At 52.7% G+C, this 23,676-nt stretch overlaps 2 protein-coding genes and 1 long non-coding RNA gene across 4 annotated transcripts in view; 2 read left to right on the plus strand and 1 right to left on the minus strand.

Annotated features, from left to right (window-relative positions):
* LOC141924149 (uncharacterized) overlaps window positions 1-250 on the minus strand; it is a 53,495-nt gene extending 53,245 nt beyond the window's left edge. The window contains exon 1 of the long non-coding RNA XR_012623467.1: window positions 170-250. This is a non-coding gene — a long non-coding RNA (uncharacterized LOC141924149). The remainder of the gene's footprint in view (window positions 1-169) is intronic.
* A 2,580-nt stretch (window positions 251-2,830) lies between these two features.
* Window positions 2,831-15,783, plus strand: HDHD5 (haloacid dehalogenase like hydrolase domain containing 5). 2 transcript variants are annotated; one of them, XM_074826094.1, is made up of 9 exons: window positions 2,831-2,926; window positions 3,080-3,280; window positions 3,531-3,643; window positions 4,818-4,911; window positions 5,400-5,433; window positions 5,817-5,991; window positions 6,298-6,486; window positions 7,065-7,439; window positions 15,694-15,783. In XM_074826094.1, the coding sequence occupies exons 1-8, from the start codon at window positions 2,831-2,833 to the stop codon at window positions 7,426-7,428; spliced, it is 1,266 nt and encodes a 421-aa protein (XP_074682195.1). In that variant the 3' UTR covers window positions 7,429-7,439; window positions 15,694-15,783. The 2 variants fall into 2 exon arrangements, with proteins under 2 accessions (XP_074682195.1, XP_074682194.1); XM_074826093.1 differs by lacking the exon at window positions 15,694-15,783 and having other exon boundaries at window positions 7,065-12,540.
* Window positions 15,784-18,463: 2,680 nt separating this feature from the next.
* Window positions 18,464-23,322, plus strand: TMEM121B (transmembrane protein 121B). Its single transcript, XM_074825844.1, has 3 exons — window positions 18,464-18,733; window positions 18,968-19,974; window positions 20,116-23,322. Exons 1-3 carry the CDS (start codon window positions 18,464-18,466, stop codon window positions 20,384-20,386), a joined length of 1,548 nt encoding a protein of 515 aa, XP_074681945.1. The 3' UTR covers window positions 20,387-23,322.
* Window positions 23,323-23,676: the final 354 nt, after the last annotated feature.

Below are 23,676 nucleotides of genomic sequence, written 5' to 3' on the forward strand. Positions count from 1 at the left end.
CACCTCTCCACCAGCCCTCATGTGTCAGAGGCATGGTGGGCACAGAACCCCCCAACCAACCCCAGGCCCTCCCTCCAACAAACCACACCAGTGCTTTCTGCTACGGCTGATCCACAGGAGGAAAATGCTGCAAAGCATGCAAAAGGTGTTAGTGGGGCTGGCACCTCACCTGGGGAGGGGAAGGTTAGAAACCCCTCTCCATTGCTCCGCATCTCAAAAGTTGGCTTTGGAGCAGAAAAGCACCACCACCTTCTTCTCCTCCTCCTCCTCCTCCACCACCTTCTTCTTCTCCTCCCCCCCCCTCCTCCACCACCACCTTCTTCTCCTCCTCCTCCTCCTCCACCACCACCTTCTTCTCCCCCTCCTCCTCCTCCACCTTCTTCTTCTCCTCCCCCTCCTCCTCCTCCACCTTCTTCTTCTCCTCCCCCTCCTCCTCCTCCACCACCACCTTCTTCTCCTCCTCCTCCTCCACCACCACCTTCTTCTTCTCCTCCTCCTCCTCCACCACCTCCTCCTCCTCCTCCCCCACCACCTTCTCCTCCACCACCACCGTCTTCTCCTCCTCCTCTTCCTCCACCCCATCCCCTCCCGCAGCGCTGCTACCCGCGGAGCAGCGCCGCTCCTTACCGCGGGGTTCGGGGGGGGTTGCGCGTACTCGCAGGTGAGCGGCGGCCCCGCCCCGCCGGCGCGGCCGGGCCGTGGAGCGGCGGGGCCCCCTGCCGGGCTCCAGGGGAGGCGCCGCCCCGCGGGCTGGCAGCGCCGCGCACAAACTGAAGTGAAAAATCCCCCATCGGGATCGGGGGAAGGGCGGGTTCGCCTCCGCCGCGCTTTCCCTCAGCGCCGGCCATAAAAGCGCAACAGCTTTGGCTATAACGGGGGGGAACCCACCCCCCAAAAACCCCAAACTCGAGGATATTTGGATACACTAAACTTTTTTGCAATTAAATCCCCTCTACGATATGGAACTGGCTAGATGTGTCTCACAGCTATTTCACAAGTCTCAGGAACGGGAAAAAGGCGAAAGTACCCTTAGAGTTAAAAAGAAGGGACTGGCAGACCCCGGCAACGCAATTTGGTCAGCCTGATTTCAGCGACGACTGAGACCAGCGATCAAAACAACCTATCTAACTTGCAAGCAGTTGTAATCGTTAAAAATCCATAAATTCACATTAGCCAATACTCTGGCAGAAATCACAGTAAATCAATCAATTTTCTTCTCTGCTAGGAGCAACTGCCTTGGATCGCTGAGAACCACTCTTGTGTTTGTTATTATTTAAGAAGTCTTTGCCCCTCTGACTGTATTCTTCATCAGCAGCGGAGGGAAATGAGGGTTGGAAGTCCCTGTTTGTAAGGGGCTGTGTAAGTAGTTGAGAAGGCACACTTCAAAGTAGCTGCAACCAGCTCCCTTGTACTAGTGGACGAAGGTTTGAAGCCCAGTACTGCAGGGAACTAAATACTTTCAGTAATGTCTCCAAGGCCAGCATAAATTTTGCCAGAGCAGGAGGAGCTGCAAACACTTCTGAGAAATTAAAGTGATCCTGGCAAGTTGAGGAAATTATGTAAAATAAATGGTAGGTAATTCAGTTAAGGCAAAGGCACTTAAGGAGGAATAACCATCTGTACATATGTATAACCCTGAGTTGCCAGTGTTTTAATAGCTCTGCAGAAAGGGCTCTGGGTGTTAAAGTGGGTCTAAAATGAATTAAGGTTGATGTTCATGGCAATGGAAGCATAAAAACAAACAATTACACTGTTTGCGTAATTGATGCCTAAAGTCATACGTGTTAAACCTGCCGTATCATGGCAGTCAGGAGATCTTAAGCCTAGCCAGAAAGCAAACAAACATTGTTTCATCTCCATGGAGGTGAAGTGAACCTTTTGCTTTCCTCAGGTCTGGAAGGGCCTCAGCTGAATTCAGCGTCAAGATTTCTGTCCCATGTCGCAGAAAAGAGGGAACCCCGGGGACACAGTCCATCAGGGAGCAAGAAAAACGACCAGAGTTTTAGAGAACTTTATGATCTGTAGGAGAAAAACCACAAGACTTGGGCTGGCATAGAGAACACTGAGCAAAGGCAGGGCAGCCGTTGGCAGGGGTAAAAAGTTCCGGGGAAGATCCTTTGTGTGCACATTGCGGGCAGGTGAGTTGTACCCACCTCAGACGGGAGCAGGCTGTATCCTGGGGGACACCTTTGTTGCCGTGAGGACGGGGCCGTACCACACCGGAGCAGCTTCACTTGCGAAACCGAGAGTCTCCGGTTCTTTGATTTTGTGAGCGGCTCGGATGAAGCCGGTGCGATTGCTCTGGAGGGGTCTGCGCCTTTGGCTCCTGCCGCCCACATCTCTCCGTCAGTGCCTCCGCACGCCTGTCCCGCCGCAGGCCGCTCCTGCCCGGTTCCCCCGCGCACCCCTTTTCCCTCCCCGTGTCAAGCCCCGCCATCCTCGCTGCTCCGTCTCCCACACCTGCTTCTGCAACCGCTCGCCGGCCCCTTTCTCTCCCAGCCATCCCCAAACCCGCCACCCCTTGCTCCGAAGCAGGCAGCACGCTGCACCCCCGCAGCCGACACCACCCGTCCCGTGGCGGCGCCTTGGCCGCAGCCGCCCGCCCCGCTCCCGCCGGCCGCCCCCCTGCCTGCGCCCGGCGCCGCGGGCAGCCGCCGCCGCCCAGCTCGGGGTGAAGGCCGGCGGGGTAAGGGCAGGCGGGCCTCCGCCGCGCCCCCCGCCCCGATCCCGCCCCGCCGGGCCCCGCGCCTCGCTGGGAGCTGTAGTCCGCGAACTACGAGCCCCGGCGTGCCCCGCCGCCGGCCCCGGGGCCGGGCCGGGCGGGAGCGGCATGGCGCTGCGCGGCTGCCTGCGGGCCGGGCGGGGGCTGCTGCGCGCCGCGGGGCCGCGGGGGCCGCCCGCCCGCGGGGGCTGCGCCGGGGGCAGGGTGAGCGGCGGCGCCGGGGCGAGGGGCCGGGCCCGCCGTCCGCGTCCTTGCCGCGGGCCGGGAAGGGCGCCGGGGGGGGCGGGCGGGAGGGAGGGAAGGAAGGAAGGAAGGGCTCCCGGCGGCGGGTGACCGTCCCCTCCGCTCGCCTTGCAGCCGCCGGCCTTCGGGTTCCTCTTCGACGTGGATGGGGTGCTGGTGCGGGGCAGCCAGGCGGTGCCCGCCGCCCGTCAGGCCTTCCGCAGGCTGGCGGACAGCGGCGGGCGGCTGCGGGTGCCCGTCGTCTTCCTGACCAACGCCGGGAACTGCCTGAGGTCGGCAAAGGCCCGAGAGCTCTCCCAGGCGCTGGGGCTGCAGGTACCGGTGGCGGGGGAGCGACAGGAGGAGGAGGAGGAGGAGGGGGGGGGGGGGGGGGGAGGAGCCCACCCGGCGCGGCTTCCCCGGGAGGGCTGAAGGGCTGGGGGTGGCAGCACCGCCGAGCGACCGGCCCTGCCTCGGACCGACGGGGTGGAGGGAGGCAGGTGGCAGCCAGGGTTAGGGATGGGACCCGACCCGACCCGACCGCAGGGAGAAGCGGGGGAAATGCAGCCTGTCGTCCTTCCCGCAGGTGTCCCCGGAGCAGGTGATCCTGTCCCACAGCCCCCTGCGCCTCTTCAGCCAGTTCCACCAGAAGTGCATGCTGGTGGCCGGGCAGGGGCCCGTGGAGGAGAACGCCCACAAGTATCCTTTGCTGAGTGTGCCTGGTGGTGCTCTGCGCGTCCCACTGCAGCTTCCCAGCTAAATGGTGCTGGTCCTGCCCTGCCCCTACCCCTGGCGCTCACTCGGTCAGCTTGGAGAAGCGTTAGGAGACAGAAAGGTCACTGGTCTCAACTTATGAGGAGGCACCCTCATGGAGAGGCTCGAATGCAGGCACTGTTGATCTCCATCTTGGTTACCTCCTGGCTGTCCTTGGTCTGTGTTTGGCTTTTCACACTGATTACCTCTCCTGTGAGCTGCACTGCTGTTCCTGCAGGTCAGATGTCACTGTGAGGACTCCATCAGCTTTGAGCCTCTCTCGCTTTTGAGATAAAATTGTGCTCCTTCCCATTCTTTCTAATGCAGAGTCCTTTAGAGATCACTCCCGACTCTCCCACAGCTAAGGTTTTCCCCAGGAATCTGACAGCAATTGAAGGAACTCAAATATCATTAGAACCAGAGTGTCCCAGTACAGGGACATGGTCTAAATGACAGTTATGCATATTGCCTGGCTAAGGTGAGGGCACAGCAGGCCTGACGTACCCTGTGTCTGCAGGGAGGTAAGAGCTGCCTGTAGGGTTTGCGACATCTCGGCCTGTGCACACACACAGTCACACCTTGTACTTGACATTTCACTTCATTTGTACAACACCTTGGCCCGTTTCTGTTTCCCCAGGGGCAGTAGGGCAAGCTAAGGGCAAGATGTTCTGCAAGTGAATGCAACTCATCCTTTGCTTGCATAGTTCTATGAGCACAGACCATTTTCATTTCACCAGCTGAGCTGACCAGAGCTTCACTGATTCTGCTTCTAGCCCAGGAGCCTGGCCAGCCCCCTGCACTGCACCAGTACGAGAACCCTGGCCTTAAAGATCTCCCAAAGCACATCCATTCTGTCTTGGAGCTCTTTGCCTATTTCCGGGGATTGCTGATCGCAAAATAAATCATCACAGTCTGGGATTTTTATGTAAGCTTTAGGGCCACCTTTAGGCTGAAGCACAGCATGCAGTTTGACTGAAAGCCATGAGGTTATGCATTACCAGATTAAATAACTGCTCTGCTACTAGGACTTGTATTCCTTAATCCTGTAGATGTCTTTGCAAGTAACTTAAAAAAAACCCAACCAACAGTCTCCACATCTTTCCTTGATGGTCTGAAATAGCCTGGGGTTCAAGCATGTGGTCACCATAGAGGCACTGAGGAAGGCATATCCCCTGTTAGACATGGTGGATCAGAGCCGGAGGCCAAAGGAGCTGGTAATTTCCTGATGCATTGGTAGAACGGGTGGTCTGGTGTGGTGGCCCTTACAGCATATAGCGTGGGGTGGAGAAGCTGCGAGGCACAGAGCAGCCAGCTGCTAGTGACCTGCTTTAGCAAGAGCCTGGGAGTGGTACTGAGCAGTCAGCATCTCTCTGCTCTTTCCAGCGTTGGCTCCTGCTGGAAGGGCAGTGACTTTCCCCTCTCCTTTCTCATGCCATATTCGTCTTTTGTTGCTGTTCCTTGCAGCAAGTGGTGAGATGGTTTGCTTGACATCTCCAGCTCTGAGACAGGAATGCATGATCTGTGAAATCCAATCTGGGATGGGGGGTGGGGTGGGAGAAATCTGTCTTTGGGATTCCGGGTGGCCTTGTCCTGCCTCTCTATGGAACTGTCTTGGCAGGTTCAAAGGAAGCATTTTTAGTTTTGTTTTGGAGATGGCATTAGGTTTTGCATTACTAACCCAGCCTTCATTTTTTTCTGGCAGCCTCCCCCAACCACTGGCTTCCCCACTATAGAAGGTAAGCAATAGCCTTTGTTTACATATGAAGAGCAAGCAGAAATAACAGCCAGGCCAGCTGGGATGGGAGCTAATGATGTGCTGTCAGCTCATGGGTATCACCAGGCAGCTTATTCAGAGGATACAGTCAGGAGGTAGCCTTGCCACCCTCATACAGCGTGAAGCAGAAGCTGATAAGTGCAAAGCCAACTTTTCTCTGTGCCACGCTCCAACATCTGGAAGCAGCGGAGCATGTGGTACAGTGATATGCAGGCTGGAGCTCTGGCACGAGCTGTGTTCGGGCAGTAGCTGTATTAGCGGTGGCATCCCAGCAGAGGGGTGCTTTTGGTAGTGAGTCTGTACTTGGATGCTGTGAGTTTCCAAGCATCTCTTGAAATCTTCCAGGGGTGATTCTGTTTGGTGAGCCAGTGAGGTGGGAGACAAGCCTGCAACTTATTACTGATGTACTCTTGAGCAACGGGAACCCTGGAGCAGAGCTGCAAGATATACCATACCCCCATCTGCCTGTCCTTGCCTGCAACATGGATCTCCTGTGGATGGCCGAAGCCAAGATGCCCAGGTGAAAAGCACGTGTGGTATTTGTTTTAGGCTACTTCATACAGCTCTCCTGCAGATGATCTTTTCTTCCTACATTTTTTAGTGTTAAGACTGTATGGCATAATTAGCAGCAGAGATATGAAAACTGCATGAGAAGCAAAGACTAAAGCTTTGAAGAAGCAAAAGCCAGACCACTGCCTATGGGTGGGTCGTTACCGTGTCCAAACTAGGCAGTACCCTGGCTACAGCAGATGGTTCTCCTCACTGAGGAGTATTTGCTACTTAAGTGGTGTGACTGGGGATACTGATGACCTCCTTTCTGGAGCAGGTTTGGCCATGGCACTTTCCTTCTGTGCTTGGAGAACATCTACAAGAAAGTGACAGGCCGGGAGCTGAAGTACGAGGCCTTGATCGGCAAACCCAGCACAGTCACCTACCGCTATGCTGAATACTTGATAAAACAGCAGGCAGAGAAACAGGGCTGGAAGTCTCCCATCCGACGCCTCTATGCAGTTGGGTAAGAGACTGTTTTTCCTACCGGTTTCCTTAGGGAGTTGCATACTGACTTCTCCCAAGTGTTTTTTTGAACGGAGATTTTGAAAATGAATACCAAAATCCCCATGGTGTCTCTGGAGCCTCACATACTAGAACAGAGGCTTGCTAGCTTTTTGCACCCTACACTTTTAATAATTTGGAGGGCCTTGTCAGCCTAGCAAGCTGTTTCTGTAGGATGCAGAGTGCATGTAGCATGACTGGATTAAAGGAAGAGTTAAGAGACCCAGATGTAGTACCATTAGCCTAGGTAGGCCAAACACTTTGGGATCGTAGGGAATACATTACAGTAATGGCTGGGACTGCTTTGGACCTGTCTTTTCCCCTTTGAAAGATGTTTGTGAAGCATGTGGCCTTCACCACAGCTGAACAGGACGCACCAGTAGGTTGACTCACTGGCCCAGTCTGTGTGGTTCTCTAGATGTTAGCAAATATCTTGCACCCCTTCCTCCCTCGGTGCTGCCTTAATCCCAGTCTGCCAGAGCCAGAAATTGATGCATGGGCTAGTTTCTCATTTCTGTTTCACACTGTGACTTTATCCAGGGATAACCCTATGTCCGATATCTATGGGGCAAACCTCTACAACACCTACCTCAAGTCAGCTCACCAGAACCAGGCCCAGGCTGGGGTGAAGAGGAGCCCGCAGGCAGCCCAAACTGAGGATGACCTCCATCTGAGGAAGGACTGCAACAATTCAGTGGAGAGTTGCGAGTCAATTCTAGTCTGCACTGGGGTCTACCGCCACAGTGCAGATGTTCCCAGTAAAACAGAGGAGTGCACGGCAGAGACAGTATTCCATGGCCATCGGGACTTCTGCTTTGACCCCAGCCTGGTGGAGGCATCTTACATAGTGCAGGATGTGAATGATGCTGTGCAATTTGCTTTCAAGAAGGAGGACTGGAGCTAGGGTTAAGACAGGTGTGCCTAAAGACCTACCGGCGGGGAATTTTCTGTACTGGAAAGGGAAGAGGGGAACAGGGAGAGACCTGGGGTGATCTTCTAATCCAGCCAGCATGAAAGAAAACTCCGGGTCTCAGCACTAAAAGCCCCTTACTTTTACTGATACTCCTCCACAATCCTGACAGCTGCTAGCAGGCTTTCAACTGTGAACGTACATTGCTCCTAATAATAATTGAGCCATAATGGAAACAGGGTATAAGGTGAAGGCTTGTCCCAGCAATCCCAGTTTTGTTCAGCCATCAGAGTTCTTTCTTTTCCACCCTTTGTGCGTGAAGACAAGGCAAGCTCATCCTCCTTTTCGCAGTGTGTTTGAGGATGAAGCTCTTGCCTGTGCAAGGAGCCACCATCAGCCTATGTACCGTTCGTACAACGTGCTATTCGTCCAGTCTGTGATGTGAGCACACCAGAAACTCTGTTGGTGGCACTGTGCCAAGGGAAGGCTTTTAAGTCTTAACATTCTCCTTATGAAGAGTAAGTGCCTATGGACTTTACAAATTCTGTTTGCTTGGGGATTTGCCACTGCATCACTGTCAGTCTGAAACCATTTTGCAGTTGTCCACCAGCTATGGAGAGGCGGGGCCCCTCAAAGGAAGCGGCAGTAGACAGAGCAACATGCTGCAGGGCCGAGGGAAAAGTTACATTATTCTGTCCCTCTGTTTAGCATTCTGTGAACACTTCTGCCTTTTTGCATCCTGCTAGGGAGCCAGTAGCCTGCTTTCAATAGCAGAGGAAACCAGAGAGTCTGAAATTCCAGAGTTGGCTTTGCCCAGAACTCAGTGCTGCAGCAAGAGGCTGTTTCAGCACCCACCCTGACCCCAGCTGTTGCAAGGGACGTGCCCTTGTCCCAGCTGGCACAGCTTCCAAAGAGGGGCCCTTCTTTGCAACAAGGGCCAACCAGAAACAGTCACAGCCCACCTTCGCTCCTTCCTGGCATGCAAGGATTGAGAGAGGAGATCATCAAGCCAGGATGGTACCTGGGCCCCATATCCCCAATCTTCATCTTTAAGAGTACAAATGGATCCGTCCTTCACTTCCTTTTTGCCTCTTTTCTCTCCTGTGGTTTGCAGCTCAGGCGTACCCCATACAGTCTGATCCCTGTTCCCTTCTCTTCCTTTAGCATGCAGGTAGAGTCCCTCCTAACATGAAGTAGCAGCTGGGACTTGCCTGCCCAGGAACATTTCCATAGCCCTAATGACATGCACCCTCTATTGCCTCTGTTCTCTTAGTTTGGTCTGTCCAGAGAAAGATCAAGACCTGTGTTTCCTTAGACAGTCCAAAGAAGCTAAGCAAGCATTGCTTGAAAAACTCTGTGTGAAAAACTGGCTCAGCAAGGAGTGTCTTCATTCCAGAGGAGCACTGTGATTTTAGAAGCATAAATCAGTTTGTGTATGTGATGGAAGGCCTTTGGAGCCAACACAACTGAGTTGGTGTTCCTAGTTATACTCAGCTCACACCACACAGAGATCAGAAATAGGTCTGCTCTGCCTCCTCTTTCTTCCTTCCTGCTTTACCACGCAGCTCTATACACAGGGTACAAACAAGATGTTCTGCACAGAAGTTTGAGTTGTTCTTAATTCATATCTCAGCATCCATGTGCACTAACATTCTGCTTCAGCAGCTCTCCATCCTCTCGATACTGATTTATCTTCCTAGGAAGGTCACACTGCAGAGCAGGCTCCGTTCTTACGTCATTCCAGGCTCTGCGTTGAAGGGGACGGGGTGACCCAAGCAAACAGGTCCTTCACTGTGGCCTCTTTCTCTGTACTTTAATTTCTGAATAGGAGCAGCAAAACACCTCTTTGGGTGAATTTCCCTCCTGTGAAATCCATAGTGGGAAGCAGTCGCTTCCTCTCTTAGCACTAGCTGGGGTTCTTCTTTGTCTTATCAGGACAAGAATCGCTTGGCTGCTTCTAAAAGCAGCTGTAATGTGACACAATCTTAGATTTTAATCTTTTGTCTTTCACTGGTGAGAAAAAGAAATTACCATTTCATATACTTGCACAAGACAAGGGCTTGTCTCCAGTTTCCAGAAGAGTAAGTACAGGGAAGGACTTTGCATATAACAGGGAAGGTCCTTTAGCTTTCAGCACATCTCCACTGTCACAGCTGTGCTATGGGCCCATTATAAAAGGCCTGAAGCTGGAGGTCCAAAACCCATTATTCATAAACTAGCTCCAGTGTCCCTCAGCCTCACTTTCCAGAGGTGCCATCCAGTGCAGAAAGGAATTCCCCCTTTCCTTGCAGTATTTGCTAACTTGGGTGGTATTTTTCACAGGATTAATTGGGAACGGTCTTCTAGGCCATGATTACATAGACCTCAGAGAGCTGGTTGCTGGAAATAACTGCTAGCCACACCTTCAATTTGGTAGGTACTTATCTGCAGAAATACTGTCCGTCTGTCCGTGCAGTAACGTTTGGCAGAACTCTTTCTTGTTAAGACTGTGATGCCAGCAAGACAAGGTACTGCAGTGTTCCTCAGGGGGTTTAGTGCTGCTGAATCAGCTATCCCAGATGGAGCCAGATGCAGTGGCCGCTGCTCCGATGATGGTGGTGGATTTGTGGTAGGAACGTGCAGAAGAATTTTGAGAAATCACAAGCAGTTTCTAATTTCATACCAGCATGCACGGCACATCTCAGCCAGAAGTGAGGTAGGTAGCAAGAGATAGGAGATAGCACCTCCTTCAAGAAAGGAAGAGGTTTGCATTTGCAGAGAGAGTGAGCCAGGCATCTCCTTCTTTGGAATAGCGGTGGAGGTGAGCTGACTGATGTGAATCTGCTTCAGATTCCAAATCTGCTTTTAGCTCCAGATTATTTTTTTTTTTTTTCACCATGTTAGCATTGAAACAGTGCTCAGGGAGTCTTAAAAATGCGTAGGAGGAACTTCAGTGATAAGGCATTTAAGAAATGCTTCACTTGTGAGTTGAAATTGGACAGAAGGGAGAAGGAATCTAGAAGAATTTTGTACCCTTTCCCAGTTCTTACCAAGTAAGCTTGCATAAAAGGCTCTGCTTGTTGGTCTCTGCACTAATTAGTGAGATGGGCTGTCCTTAGTCTGAGCAACAGAGAGACCTTTCCCCTCTTCCCCTGCTCAGTGCCTTGAAACAGTGCACTTTGTCCAAGTCACTGCCTAGGAATTGCATGGACATAGTAGATGGAGTAGGAAATATGGGTTCTCCAGCTGCTGTTGAATACTGACTTGACTGTGTAAGATTTCTACAGATGAAAGTGCTTGCCAAGGCTCCTCTGTTCCATGAGTTTTGTGCTAGAGTGCTGTGTAGGCTTCTAGCTTATCTGCAGTTCATTTATGGACCTCTGTTATTGCTAGAATTCAGTGAAATCCTTTTACCTTGGAATTGCAGCTTCCTGGAATTAGCTTCAAGAGTGGCTGGATCAAAACTTTTCCTTTGTCTCATGTATTGCGCAGAAGTAGTATTTCTGAAGCTGTATTTCTCTTATTTGGAGCAAGCATACTTCTGTGCAGATTATGGGACCAAGCAGGAGAGGGGACTTCACTTGCTGATCTAATTCCTTAATATTTATATGGTGCACTGCCCTATGCAACAAACACGGTGAAGACCTGATCCTAACAACTCCTGTCTTCCACAGATGGATGGGGTTTAGTCAAGCCTAAAGGGAGTATGCAGTGAGGTGAGGCAACTGAGAATAGCAGGGAGGAACTGGAGGAAGGGTAGACCTTGTTTTGGATCTGAAGCAGAGAGCTTTGATGTCATGCAATAACATGGTGGCCAAAGAGGTCAATTCCTTTATTCCACGGGACACATGCAACTACTGGCCTGGCATTCAGGGAGTCATATAACACTACTGTCTCCTTTCTTCCAACCTTAAACCCAGTGTGTCTTTTTCCCTCCAATAAATGGGTAATGTTTCAGATTATGTCGTGTGCACTATAGCAGAGTGATTATGTATCATACAGAGAAATCAGAAGCTGTGATTATTTTAGATTTCATATTAATTTCAACACAGTTCCAGAGTTGCTCCTTTGATCTAGCACATACATAAAATAATAAAAGATGTTTTCTTTGAAATAAATTTTAATTTGCTGTGTGTACATTTCAGGAGTATTACCCTCATCTCTTTCACATCTTTGTCCTAGAAGGTTATCAGGACAAATTCTGTCTTTTGTTCTGTTCATCAAGCCATTCTTAGATTTTCTTGAGGGAAGCACCCTGAAAGATACCCCTCCAGCAATTCTTTTGACTAAGCCAAACTGATTCCCTGTAAGCTCCACATCTGCCAGAGTCATGTGAGATGAGTGCAACTTTGACCATTCCTACTCTGTAGGGGGGAAAAAAATGACACGTCACAAGCTATGATGCTCTGACTGACTGTTCACAGTCAAGACTAGTTTTGGGATGCCACCTGTGTATGAGATGCTTTCAGGGTGGACATTTAGTTGTGACCTGACCTAAGCAACTGCATTTGTAATAATTGCATCTACTGCCTGGGGAAGCCGCAAGCTAGATGCCACCAACTTAATCTGCTATCGCAGATGAAGAACAAGCCTAAGGACATAGGAAAGTCATCCTTACCACTAGAAGCTTACTTGACTCTGTGTTAAACCCTTTGTGATTGTAAAAGAAACCCAACTTGTTTGACAAGAGCCATGGCCTGGTACCTTTTGAAAAAGGTGAGTGGAGCTAGGGAGGCATGCTAACTGGCAAGCTTTCAGATGAGAGCCAAAAGCTTCCACTGGTTTCAGCAAATGGAATATTAAAGATCCTGCTAGGTGAAAACCATCAGCTTTAATGATCTAGAAACAGCCAATTCACTTGCATTGTTCTTATAAGATATTCTACCAGAAGGTTTTTCATCTACAAAATTCACAGCTCACAGGAGGCACATTAGACAGCAAAACAAAGCATGATTCAGAGTCCTGAGAACTTGATGTAGAAAGGAACAATCGATAAAGCAATAAAAGCAGTTTTGGAGGTACTGGACAAGAATTCCCATTCTCAGCAGAGAGAGGAATCAAATTGTATTCTACATCCTGGAGAAATGACCTATAGCCCTGACCTCTAATAAATAATAATAAAAAGCATTAACCAGCCTTGTCCTTTTTTCCGGTATTCCGGTAGTTGGAGCACTTGCCCAAGATAGGGCGTATCAAGGTTTAGTTAGGCAGAAAGAGATCAAAACCTGACCATCTCAGATGAATGCTTTTAATCACACTGTTGTCAAAGCAAAAGGGCAGCCTAGGGTTAAGGTGTCCCTTGTAGGAGACAGCCTTAGCTGGAAGCTAGAGTCCCATAGAAATCCTTAACCAACACAAGGAGCAGAGTTGAACACTGGCAACATGAAACACTGAAGAAGGAACAACTTGAACAAGAGGGACTGAGCGCCCTATTCAAGTTGGAGTTTGTTCCCAGGTGGATTCGGTGAGAAACGCCTACCAGAGTAAGCCATGAGAAGTGCTTGGCCTATAGATTCTGGTGGGTCTTGAACACAAGCTAAGCAGTTACTCACTCACCCTGGTACAGACCTTAGACCTTCAGGGACATGCCCAAACCCTTCCTTTACCAAATCAACCTAACCTCGGTTATAAAAGCACAAGTCTTTATGGATTTTTGCAGCCACGTGCTCAATTGCCTGAAAATTGAGCACTTAAAGACCTTTACGGATCCAGTCTGCAAAAGTTTAAAACTACACACCGGCAGGGCAGCTATGTGTTCTCTAGGAGCCAAACGGTTCCATCAAGAAAGCCCTTTTCTCTAATTCACTATAATAAACCAGCTTTTTTCTTTCAGTCAGTTCAGCGACTAAGAGCTTTCACTTTCTCCTCAGTTGCAATACACACTGTGTACTAAGAGTAAGTGCAAAATACTAAGAGAAAACCCCAAATCCTCTTCACTCTCCAAACCCCTACCCTGCTACAAGCATGAAAAAAATCTCTTTGCATTTTATGATGGCATCAAAAGCTCTTTGAACTGAAATGTAATTACAAGCGATAGATTCTTACGCTTTTATACCCTTTTGAAGACTGTTCCCTAAACCATAGTACTGGTTCAGCAGTTTAGTCACAAAGTCCCTGCATTTGGAGATGGACAAACCAAGGTGTCTTTGAACTTTGGTGCTGGCTAGGTGAAACATTCCTGTAACTTCAGCCCTGAGCGTTTGAATGGATTAGAGAAGTGCAGTACGAAGCATGTGTCAGAGAATCCCAGAACCTTCCTTTCCCACACAAAAGGCATTTTAAGTATAGTTGGAGCAGATTATGCTCAAACTCACTGAGATCACTGAGATTTTGCCTCCTTCCCTCCCACTGCTGCCAGTTTCTGACAGCTTACTGCAGGGTATAATTAGGGATTTAGTTTCTGGTCTTTCTTTCAGGCATATATTTGCCTCCTTTTTTTCTTCTCCAAAGAAATGGAGTCATTATTTTTGTTTCCTCTTGAGTTCTGCCCTCAAGAAAGTTTTGTCTTTCCCCTAGCAGGGCTATTCTTGAGGCCACACTACTTGTTTCACTAGTAGTGTAAACTAGAAATGGTAGCATTTTAGATATTCAGTATGACTATTTCACAAAACTCTGTTGTCTGCTGCTTGCCTTTAAATGTATGTATACACACACATATCTATGCATACACATAAATACATAAATAAGCCAGAAACAGCTTTGGAGCTGGTGAAAAGTAGAAGCTATTTATAGTTTAGCCTTTAATGTTTTAACAGTAATGGTTAAGCACTAACGCTTCCAAGGGCTGCACATTGCATTAAATAACTGGATCACACGGGAAGCATCAGCTTGTCATAGCTCATCCTACAGTGTGCTACAAAAAGCTCTTCAGTGCTTTCTCAAGTAGACGACATTTCTCCCCTCACTCCCATTTTAAGGTACAGGCACAATTTCTGCTGCCTTCCCCACAAACAAGCTCTTCTCTTATTCTCACCTGTTTGTTTGGGTTGTGTTTGCCCCACTGGAGCCCATGCTCAGCCCAAGGAAGCCCTTGAGCTCCCACCCTCCTTCCCAGTGCTCCCCCATCCTTTGCTCACAGCTCCCCTTGCCCTATAGCCACAGGTCCCTGTTCCCACCTGCCTACCTTGGATGCAGGTACCTTCCCACACCCAGCAGGGGTCCTTTGGTCTCTGCAGAACCGTTTCCATAAGGCTCCTCTTGCCCTGCTCACACAGCCTCAGCCCAGCAGGACCGTGCTCCCCAGGCTACAAGAGGTGCAAGCCCCTTTGCCAGGCACATGCTAGCCCAGGCAGGCCCACTTAGCACCCAGCTCTCCCCCATGTGCCCCGCTTCCCCCATTTCCCTGGGCTGAGCTTGCCACGTCACCCAGTTGGCGTGTCAGAGCCCATTTCCCCAGGTGGGCAGGCCAGCTGTGGGTGACAGCCCATCCCTCCTGAAGCCCACAGACCCCCATCCAATTGCACTTACCCCAGCAGGTGGGACAGACGCCAGTCCGGCAAGAACCTTTGTGAAACGAGCCCCTGGACTGAAAGCGGAGGAGATGTGAGTGCCTATGGGCAGACCACCAGGGCAGCTATGTGAGCATGTCCAGCCCATGGCGCAGGGAAGCGCATTGCATGAGATCCAGCAAGGCAAAGCCGTCACTGTCTGCTGCCCAGGTAGGGCAGGAGCAACCCTCTCTGCGTGAGGGATGTTGCCCTCAGGGGCCCCGATGGATGCTTGGTTTTCACTCCACGTCCTCTCGTAAAGTGGAAAACTTTTCTTGCAGTGGAATAGGTGAATGTGGTAGGAGCAAGATCGACTTAGCTAATCCTCAGGACTGACCACACATTAATCATGCCAGTGACACAAGCGGTGGCTTACCCTGAGAAGGGTCAGGTGAATGTACCCACCTTAGATAAAGGCCAGGATCTCATGTGTAAGGATGTGGTTTTACCCTCTACCCTTGATCCCAAACACTTACACCAGCCATCTCACCCAGCCTTTCTGTGGAAATCAAATCAGGAGGCACAGCCGGTGTCATTCACAAACCCTCACTGCCATCCTGAGCCATCCTGAACTGGGCAACTCCTGACACCAGTCAAAGAGAAATAGCACTGGGTCCTGCTCGAACCTGAAAAAGCAACACAGACAGCAAACATCCTCCTTGGCCATGGCCTCGAGCTCACGCTCCCTATATAACAGAGATCATCCAACAGAGCCCCAAGAAAGGTGTTTGTGGAGTTGTACAAAAATTGTAGTCAAAGCAGTTGTTTGGCCATGGTTTTTTTTCTTTGGCAGGCAAGTCTGTCAAAGAGAGAAAGCCTTGCCAGCGGAAGACACAGTGCGTGGTGACAGAGCCCAGGTGCAGCACTTTCATCTCTGACAAAGTCCACACACCTTGAGGGGCTGGCGAGCAAAGCAAACATGATGGGAGCATATCTGGCAAGTAGAGGAGAGGCGGCTCGCTGTCTTCTTGCATCTTGAATGACCTCGGACTAAGCTGCTCAGCTGAGAGTGGTGCTGCATTGCTTCTGTCATGCAAAATCTTGCCATTTTCTGTGTCAGGTGGCTGTGGGCTGGCACCACACCCCAGCAATGCAGAGCAGAGAGTATCCCCCGTGTCACTACGGAGGCAGCAATGTGGCAGTGCCTCCGAGGCATTGACGTGGGATGTGGATCGTGGGGAGCAGCCCACACGTGGCTCCATGTGGCAGAGGGGATGCCGGAGCTGTGACGCCTGGGCCAAGCATCTCAGCAGAGGCCCGTGAGCTGCCCAGACTAAATGTGAGCAGCACTGTACAGGGCTGCCGGGAGCCTGCTGTGAGAGGTCCTCAGCGTCAGGCTGCCAGGAGTCACCTGCTGGAAAATAAATGGCAACAGCCCTCTTTGGATCCACCTGATCTTGAACTTGTGAATGCCAGTGATGCTTGTCACAGCTACAAGGCTAGTGGTGCTGCCTGCTGCGTCCTGGTCCCTCTGTGAGCATCTGCATAGGTGTCCTGCCTGTTTTGCCCTGGGGTGAAACCTCGTGTCCTCCATCCTGGCGCCAGGCTAGGATTCACCAGCCCATTCACTGCCCTCCAGGCAGCACTGTTCTTCTGAACACTCATGTTTCTTACGATACACTCTAATTACAGACCTTCTTAAAATGATGTATTTTTATTTGCTATTCGAAATGTGGAATTAGGGAGAAAGGGTCCTTAGACAGCAAGAGAACGCATGTGTGTTCAGTCTCACCTGATGCTACATACCATAACAAGGTGAGTTAGAGGAAGGCAATGAACACAAGTAGCGCTGATGCAAGGTTCAATCTTGGCAAGTGTATCCTAGCATTGAAAACACAATGTGAGTGTGGCAGAAAATAGGTGTCCCCCATCCTAGCTGCGACCCAGCCATGCAGGTAACGGCAGCAGAGATGCAGCAGCACAGGCTTTAAAGCAGGATGGCAATCAGCCTAGGAGACCATGGGAATGCCCGAGTGTTGCCATCCCAGTTTAGAGGTTGTACCACTTCAGTACCGTGCTGTGCAAGTGCCTACATTAAAGCTTGCATAACCTCCAGTTATCTTTTTTTTCCCCCCTCTCTGTTCTGACCATGCTTTTAGAAAACCGATTTATCTGTGTCTCCTCACTCCAGTCTCCATTGACAGTAATGCTTTTGCTGTGATTCTTCTTCTTCTTCCCATTTTTCCTCTTTATTGCTATGTGTCTAAAGAAATGTTTGTGTCAACCCACCTCAAGTTCTCCCCTTTCCTTTCTCAATTATTTCTTTGTTTCAGGTTTAAGCATGAATTCTCCTGGTACCCCAGACCAATTTCTCCTTGTTGTCAAGAGCAGCCAGTGACATTCACTGGAGTAGGGCTCCTCAGGGAGCCTGTACCAACATCTATTAGATGGCTGTCACTGCTGTCCTGGATGTCCTTTCCCAGTACTAAGCGTCTGGGTTTTGCTCAACCCTTTGTGTTGATTAGCAACACCCTCAAAATTCAAGCCATTTTGGATCTTTATCACAAAGGGTAGTTAATACAGACATTTGGGTACAAGTTTGTTCACTATGCTTCACATCATTGACAGGCAGCACCTGGCTCATCACCGGAGGGCACAGGTAGGAATGAGGGACTGGGGATGCCAAGCACCAAGCCACCCTGATACACGATGTGCCATCGTTAATGCTGGTGCTGTGACAGATCCAGCCAGCCAAGCTCAATTCGAGGCCGTTATTAGTGGGTCAGTAAAGGCCCTGGCTGGTGCTTTCAGTAGAAGTAAGAACTTTAGGGCTATTCACATCAAGTTAAGTCACTGTCCCATCACAGCAAGCTGGGCAGAGCCCTCAGTATGTGGCTTGGCTCAACTCCGGAGATCGAAGATTGGTGGGATAAAAGCCATTTACTTAGATGTGTTATTTACGTTGATGTTATTTACTTACAACAGACTGGAAGTCCGGGCAGCCGAACGTCCAGCGCCACAGATGAGGAGCCACGAGTGAGTGCTTGGCCGTAGGCTGTGCGCCAGGCCACTGGCCCTTGTCTTGTTCAGCCTAGAGAGATTGGGGGAGACTGAAGTACTTCCGATTTTCTGGAGTGGGTGCCGGGGGGCTGTGACATGTCCATGGGTGGCTCGTCCAGGCCCGGCTGGCTCCATTCACGGAGGTCTGGGGGCAGGAGGCAGCCGGGCCGTGCCCCCGAGATCTAGCTCTGTCGCAGCCCCGGGGACAGGGAGGGGGGCGCCTTCCTCCCCCTCCCCTTCTCGCCCCCCTCCTCCCCTCCCCCGGCCGCACAGCCGCGCTCCGCTCCCCCACCCCCTCCCCCAGCCCACCCACCGCCGCCAGCGGAGACGCCCGCTCCGGCTCCGGCAGCTGCTGCGGTTGCGGCTCGGCGCCGCCCCCGGCCTCCCCCGCCGCGCCCCGCCGGCTCCCGCCGCTCGGGCTCTCCGCACCGCTGCCGCCGCCGCTGCCGCCGGTGCCGGTGCCGGTGCGGCGGCGCGGGGCTCGGGGGGCGGGCCGGGGGCGGGCCGGGGGCCGCGGCGCGGCCGTCGGGCCCGGCGCGCCGGCTCGGGGGCCGGGGAGGACCATGCACCGCGCTGCCTCCAACCAGCGCTCGGTCTCCTCCTCCTCGGGCTCCTTCCAGCCGCCGCCGCCGCCGCCGCCGCCGCACGCCGCCGACCGGCAGCCCCTCTTCCCGGGGGACTCCAGCAGCGGCGGCAGCCGGCGGGGCTCGGGGTCGAGCTCGGACTCGGCGCGGGCCCGCCGCCCCCGCAGCCCCCGCAGCAGCACCGAGGAGGAGGAGGAGGAGGAGGAGGAGGAAGAGGAGGAGGACAGCATCAGCATCAGCAAGCCCCTAGTGCCGCCGCCCGCCGCCCCGCCGCCCGCCACCGCCTCGCCGCTCCCCAGCAGCAGCAACAGCAGCGGCAGCAGCGGCAGCAGCGGCAGCAGCGGCGGCGGGAGCCCGGGCCGCAGCATGACGGCGGCGGAGCTGTACGGGGCGGCGGCGGCGGGCGGCGGGGCGGCGGGCGGCGGGGCGGTGGCGGCGGGGCCGCTGCCGGGGCCCGGCGGGGCGGCGGGCGGGCGGCGCTGGGGCTTCCAGGCGCTGTCCCTGGTGCTGCTGCTGGGGCAGGGCGCGCTGCTGGACCTCTACCTGATCGCCGTCACCGACCTGTACTGGTGCAGCTGGATCGCCACCGACCTGGTGTTGGCGGCCGGCTGGGGCATCTTCTTCTGCCGCAACAGCCGGGCGCGCCGCCGGGAGCGGCCCCCGCCGCCGCCCCCCCCCGGTCCGCCGCCGCCGCACCCGCTGCTGCTGCACGGCCCCCCCGGCGGCCGCGGGGCCGGGGGCCGCGGGGCCGGCGCCCCCCCCCGCGGCGGCGACTTCGCCTACGCGCACCTCGCCTGGCTCATCTACTCCATCGCCTTCACGCCCAAGGCGGCGCTGATCCTGGGCACCTCCATCCTGGAGCTGATCGAGCTGCGCCTGCCGCTGGGCACCACCGGCTTCCGCATCACCCTGGCGCTCTCCGCCCCGCTGCTGTACTGCCTGCTGCGGGCCATCGGCACCGAGGGCTCCGGGCAGCTGCTCCTGCCGCCGCAGCCGCCGCCGCAGCACCGCGCCGCCGCCGCCTTCCTCGCCACCTGCCTCGACCTGCTCGACAGCTTCTCTCTGCTGGAGCTGGTGCTGCAGCCCGGCCGGCCGGCGCCGCTGCCCGCCCCGCTCCGCTACCTCCTCATCGCCGTCTACTTCCTCTGCCTGGCCTCGCCGGTGCTGTGGCTGTACGAGCTCAGCGCCTCCCGCCCCCCCGGCGCCGCCCGCCTCGCCCTCCACCTCCTGCTGCCCGCCGGGCTGCTGGACGCCCCGCTCCTGGCGCTCCGCTGCCTCCTGCTCCTGCGCTACCAGCAGCCCCTCTCCCTCTTCATGCTGAAGAACCTCTTCTTCCTGGCCTGCCGCGGCCTGGAGGCGCTGGAGACCTGCTGCCTCCTCCGCCCCTCCGCCGCCCCGCCGCCCGCCAAGTACGGCCCCGCCGCCGCCGCCCCCGCCGCCGCCGCCCCGCTGGCCCACGGGCTCTCCGACGCCGACGTGGGCCCCCACGGGTACGTCAACGCCTTGGCGGTCACCGCCCAGGGCTGAGCGCCCCCCTCCCCCCCCCCCGCCCCGGGCCGCCGCCGCCCCCGGAGGGGCTCCCGCCGCCCCCGGCTCCGCTCCCGGCAGAGTCTCTCTGCGTTTCTGCTCAGGTTCCCGCCGCCGTGGCCGAGCAGGGGAAGGGGACGCGGGCGGCCCCGTCGGACTCCCGCTCCCCTCCTTCCTTTCCCGCGGACAAATCCAGCAGCGGAAGCTCAGCGCAAACCCGACTACCTGCAGGAGCCGACGGCTGACGCTTGTCCCCGGAAAACGCACCCTCCCTTCACGACGAGTCTTCTTCTAGTGCTTCTGCCTCTCCACACTGTTTGGAGGGTCCCACTCTTCCCCTCCCGCTCCCCACCAGGACATCACGTTGCTTTGTGACCATAAAGGTTTAGTTTTTATCTTTTCCTCCTAAACAACAGGGACCAGCGGATTTTGTCCCCTCCTTGAAGAACCTCTGCTGACCACAACGCTGAGATGTGAGAGTGGCCTGACCGGCAGAGACGTGCCCTCGGGGTGCGGGCCGCACGAAAAGAAGCACGCTTTGGTTTTGCGAGGACTTGCAGAGCTGCCACCTCTGTTTCCCAGCAGCAGAGCTGCAGAGGGCCTTTGCATACCAGCTGGGGAACCCCTGGGAGCACGCCGGCCATCCGGTCATTTCAAGCCTAGGAGCCACTTTCTCCAAGCCGAAAATGTCTACCTCTGTGCTTCAACCTTTTGCATCTTCCGTTGACTTCACATGCTAAAGAAACATAATCCAGGGGCTTAGTCCCCATTTCACTACCACCGAGACATTTACTTCTGGTGAGAACAGGGTTTACAGCAGCCTACTGCTTGCTTCAGAGGGCAGCACCCAGGTGCCGGGGCTCTCAATTCTCTGTGAATATGCATGTTTATGGGATCAGTGTTGGTTTTCTTTTACGCAGAGCATAGGATCTCCCTTTACATAGGCCGGAAAGATTTCCTCTGGCCCCCCTTCCACATCTGTTTGAGAGCAGAGACGGGGCTAAGCCTGCAAAGTGCCCCCACTCAAACAGCGGGGCAGAGGACGTCAGCGTGGCTCAGGGTGGGCCCTGCGCTCGGTGAACCTCACTTTTCAGCGCAGAAAGCAAAGTGCTGCAGGAGCCCTCGAGGCAGAGGGGCTCCCGAGCTTTGCTGAAAGCCCACAGACCAGCATCCTGTCCTCCATGTGCATGTGGTTAAGGGTAGGCGGGGAAAAAGTTAATTGTTGGTAACCTCTCATAGAAACACAGTTATCTTTGGTTTTAAGCTCCATGAACGTTGGGGTGGGGGTTAAGGCCTGCTCTTCTGCCTGGCTACAGCTGCTCCTGACACCAGCCAAATGGAAGCAGGAGCATGGAGGCCATGTTTGGAGGAAGGACTTTGCCCCTTCCAGGCTTATATTTTGTTATCTGGGCAAGGCTGCATTCATTGGGAAAATGCCAGTTTCCTGTCCCAAGCCTTTTTTCAAGCTGTCCTGACGGGAAGGGGAAATGAAGCACAACCAACTGCTACCCAGAGCCAACAGCAGGACTGCAGGCACAGCCCAGACTTCTGCACACACATCCATTCTCTCCTTCAGGGCTCAGGCTTCAGTGGGACTGAGCCTGTCCCACCTCCCTTTTCACAGAGTGGGATCAACTGCCTGCTCCAGTGGACTGCTACAACAAAATGTTTACAGTCTGGTAACTTCCAGCTCCCCCAGGCAGAAGTGGGGGTGCCATCAGGCTCTTCTCCCCCAGCTCTCGGGTGGCTGAGGAGTTTTGAGGGGCTAGAAAAGCCCCTAGAAAAGATGGGGCAATAGCACTGTTCTGTTCAGAGCTGCAGCTAGGATGGGTGACTCACTGCTCTCCCCCCGCCAAATGGAGAGTCAGCAAAGGCTAGGCTTAACTTTCCCACCAGTGCTTTATTTTTAACCTGAGCCCTTACGTGGGCAATTGTGTGAATTTTGGCCAGTGGCCTTTCTCTTCAGTAACTTCTTTTTGTCTGGACAATCTTGGTGCTGTGAGTGACTGTGATTGTAAAACTTGGTACTGTGAACTTTTCCTATGTGATGTGAGATGTGTTGAGGGGATGCTAAGTTCCTGGCCAAAGGAGGTGTGATCACAGGTATATTATGCTTGTACAGATATTTATTTCCTTGCACCTTCCTTTTTCAGCATTAAACAGAGAGTAAAAGCTCAGAAAGAACTACAGTATTATTCGAGAATGAGATGATACTTGTACCCAGGAGTACACAATGCTTCCATCAAACAGCTGAAGAAAAAAGAAAAAAAACAACTTTGCCAAAAACTAGGTGAAGGAAAAGCTATTCACCCCCAACTATGTTTTGCTGTTCCTACGGCCAAGTTCACAATAGCACCAAAGCATGTAGACAAACATCCCTTATACACTGAAGTGTAAGCATAGTTGAGACACTAGAATCACAGCAGAATTATTAAAATGTCTTACTTCAGTACCCCTTCAAAGCACATAACAAAGTTGCTGTTTCAGCAGCGAGTGCCTTTTTCCATTTAAGACATTATTGAGAAAATGGCATATTTGAAATTCATCTAGCCATGGCACATTTAAACCATTGACAGTGAAATCACAGTTCAAATTTGTCCGTGGATGCAAAGGTTGCCTGGGACAGATGACCCTGCAAAACGATGCTTCTGTTGCATAGAATTGCTTTGTAGAAAAAGTGGTTCTTTGTAGTGCCATGGTTTCTAGGTTGTTAGTAAACGTGCTGTTTGGAGAGTGTAAAGCTCTCATAGTAGCTGGCTGTCCAGAAGCCCCCTTGCAACTAAAAGGGCAGCTCTGCTGCCACTTCACTTACTTCCTACAGAGGAAGATTTAGAGCTCTTCAATGTCTTGTTTATAAACCTGCTCCTCCTTTTGAATTCCCTTCTTTGGTAATTGAGCTCTCACTTCCATTTAAATCCTTCTGCCACAGAATAGATCCGTTTGCAGAAGAGAGAGAGTGGTACCATTAAAGTGCAAACAATACCTCACCCAGCGCACCTTGCACACCTACTGTATATTCTGCCAGCATTAAATTACTGGTCCGGGTCAATAACACTTTGCTAAACGAAGTTGTGCCATACTAAGACATATGTCCCTTGGGATTCTGTTACAAGCCTTGTAACACAACTCAGCTATTTAGCATTTTATTGCTCTCTGTTTGCTATCCTGACAAAAGAAATGACTACTCCCAGGAGGGGAAACTGAAGTGAGAGATAAGGCCTGTGGCCAACGGACACTTGGCATCCCCCTGGCATTAATCAGAACTTGTATTTTTTAAAAAGCAAGATTGTTAAAATAAAATTAGAAACTTGTGACTGATTTTGCTCCTTTTCTTCCCTCCTTTGAGTCTTGCCAGGCTATTCAATTTTGCATTCAGGGACCAACAGATGCATTAAAGTTACTGGATTTCCTCATGTTGGATTGCTAAAAGGGTCTGGATTTTTCCCCTCAAACAAACTTCTTGCAAATGAAAGCAAATTCTAAAAGCTGTAACACCAAGGGAGTTATCTGATAAGGGAATGACTAAGGCAAGAAAATCCAGATGACACTTCTGAGCTTCCGATTTAAATGATTTATGGGAATTCATACCACTTGAAAAAGGCTCATGGGAAAAAAAAAAAAATCAGATTTACATGTTAATTGCTGTAAAACAAAAGAAACTTTAA

This window comes from Strix aluco, chromosome 5 (genome assembly GCF_031877795.1).
Source record: "Strix aluco isolate bStrAlu1 chromosome 5, bStrAlu1.hap1, whole genome shotgun sequence".
Taxonomy (NCBI): domain Eukaryota; kingdom Metazoa; phylum Chordata; class Aves; order Strigiformes; family Strigidae; genus Strix; species Strix aluco.

Coding starts and splice junctions, on each gene's coding strand:
- TMEM121B (XM_074825844.1), top strand. CDS start 18,464: ATGCACCGCGCTGCCTCCAACCAGCGCTCGGTCTCCTCCTCCTCGGGC. Junction 18,734..18,967: donor TCAGCATCAGCAAGCCCCTA/GTGCCGCCGCCC, acceptor GGGCGGCGCTGG/GGCTTCCAGGCGCTGTCCCT. Junction 19,975..20,115: donor GCCGACGTGGGCCCCCACGG/GTACGTCAACGC, acceptor GTTTCTGCTCAG/GTTCCCGCCGCCGTGGCCGA.
- HDHD5 (XM_074826094.1), top strand. CDS start 2,831: ATGGCGCTGCGCGGCTGCCTGCGGGCCGGGCGGGGGCTGCTGCGCGCC. Junction 3,281..3,530: donor CCCAGGCGCTGGGGCTGCAG/GTACCGGTGGCG, acceptor TCCTTCCCGCAG/GTGTCCCCGGAGCAGGTGAT. Junction 5,992..6,297: donor GCCGAAGCCAAGATGCCCAG/GTGAAAAGCACG, acceptor TTTCTGGAGCAG/GTTTGGCCATGGCACTTTCC.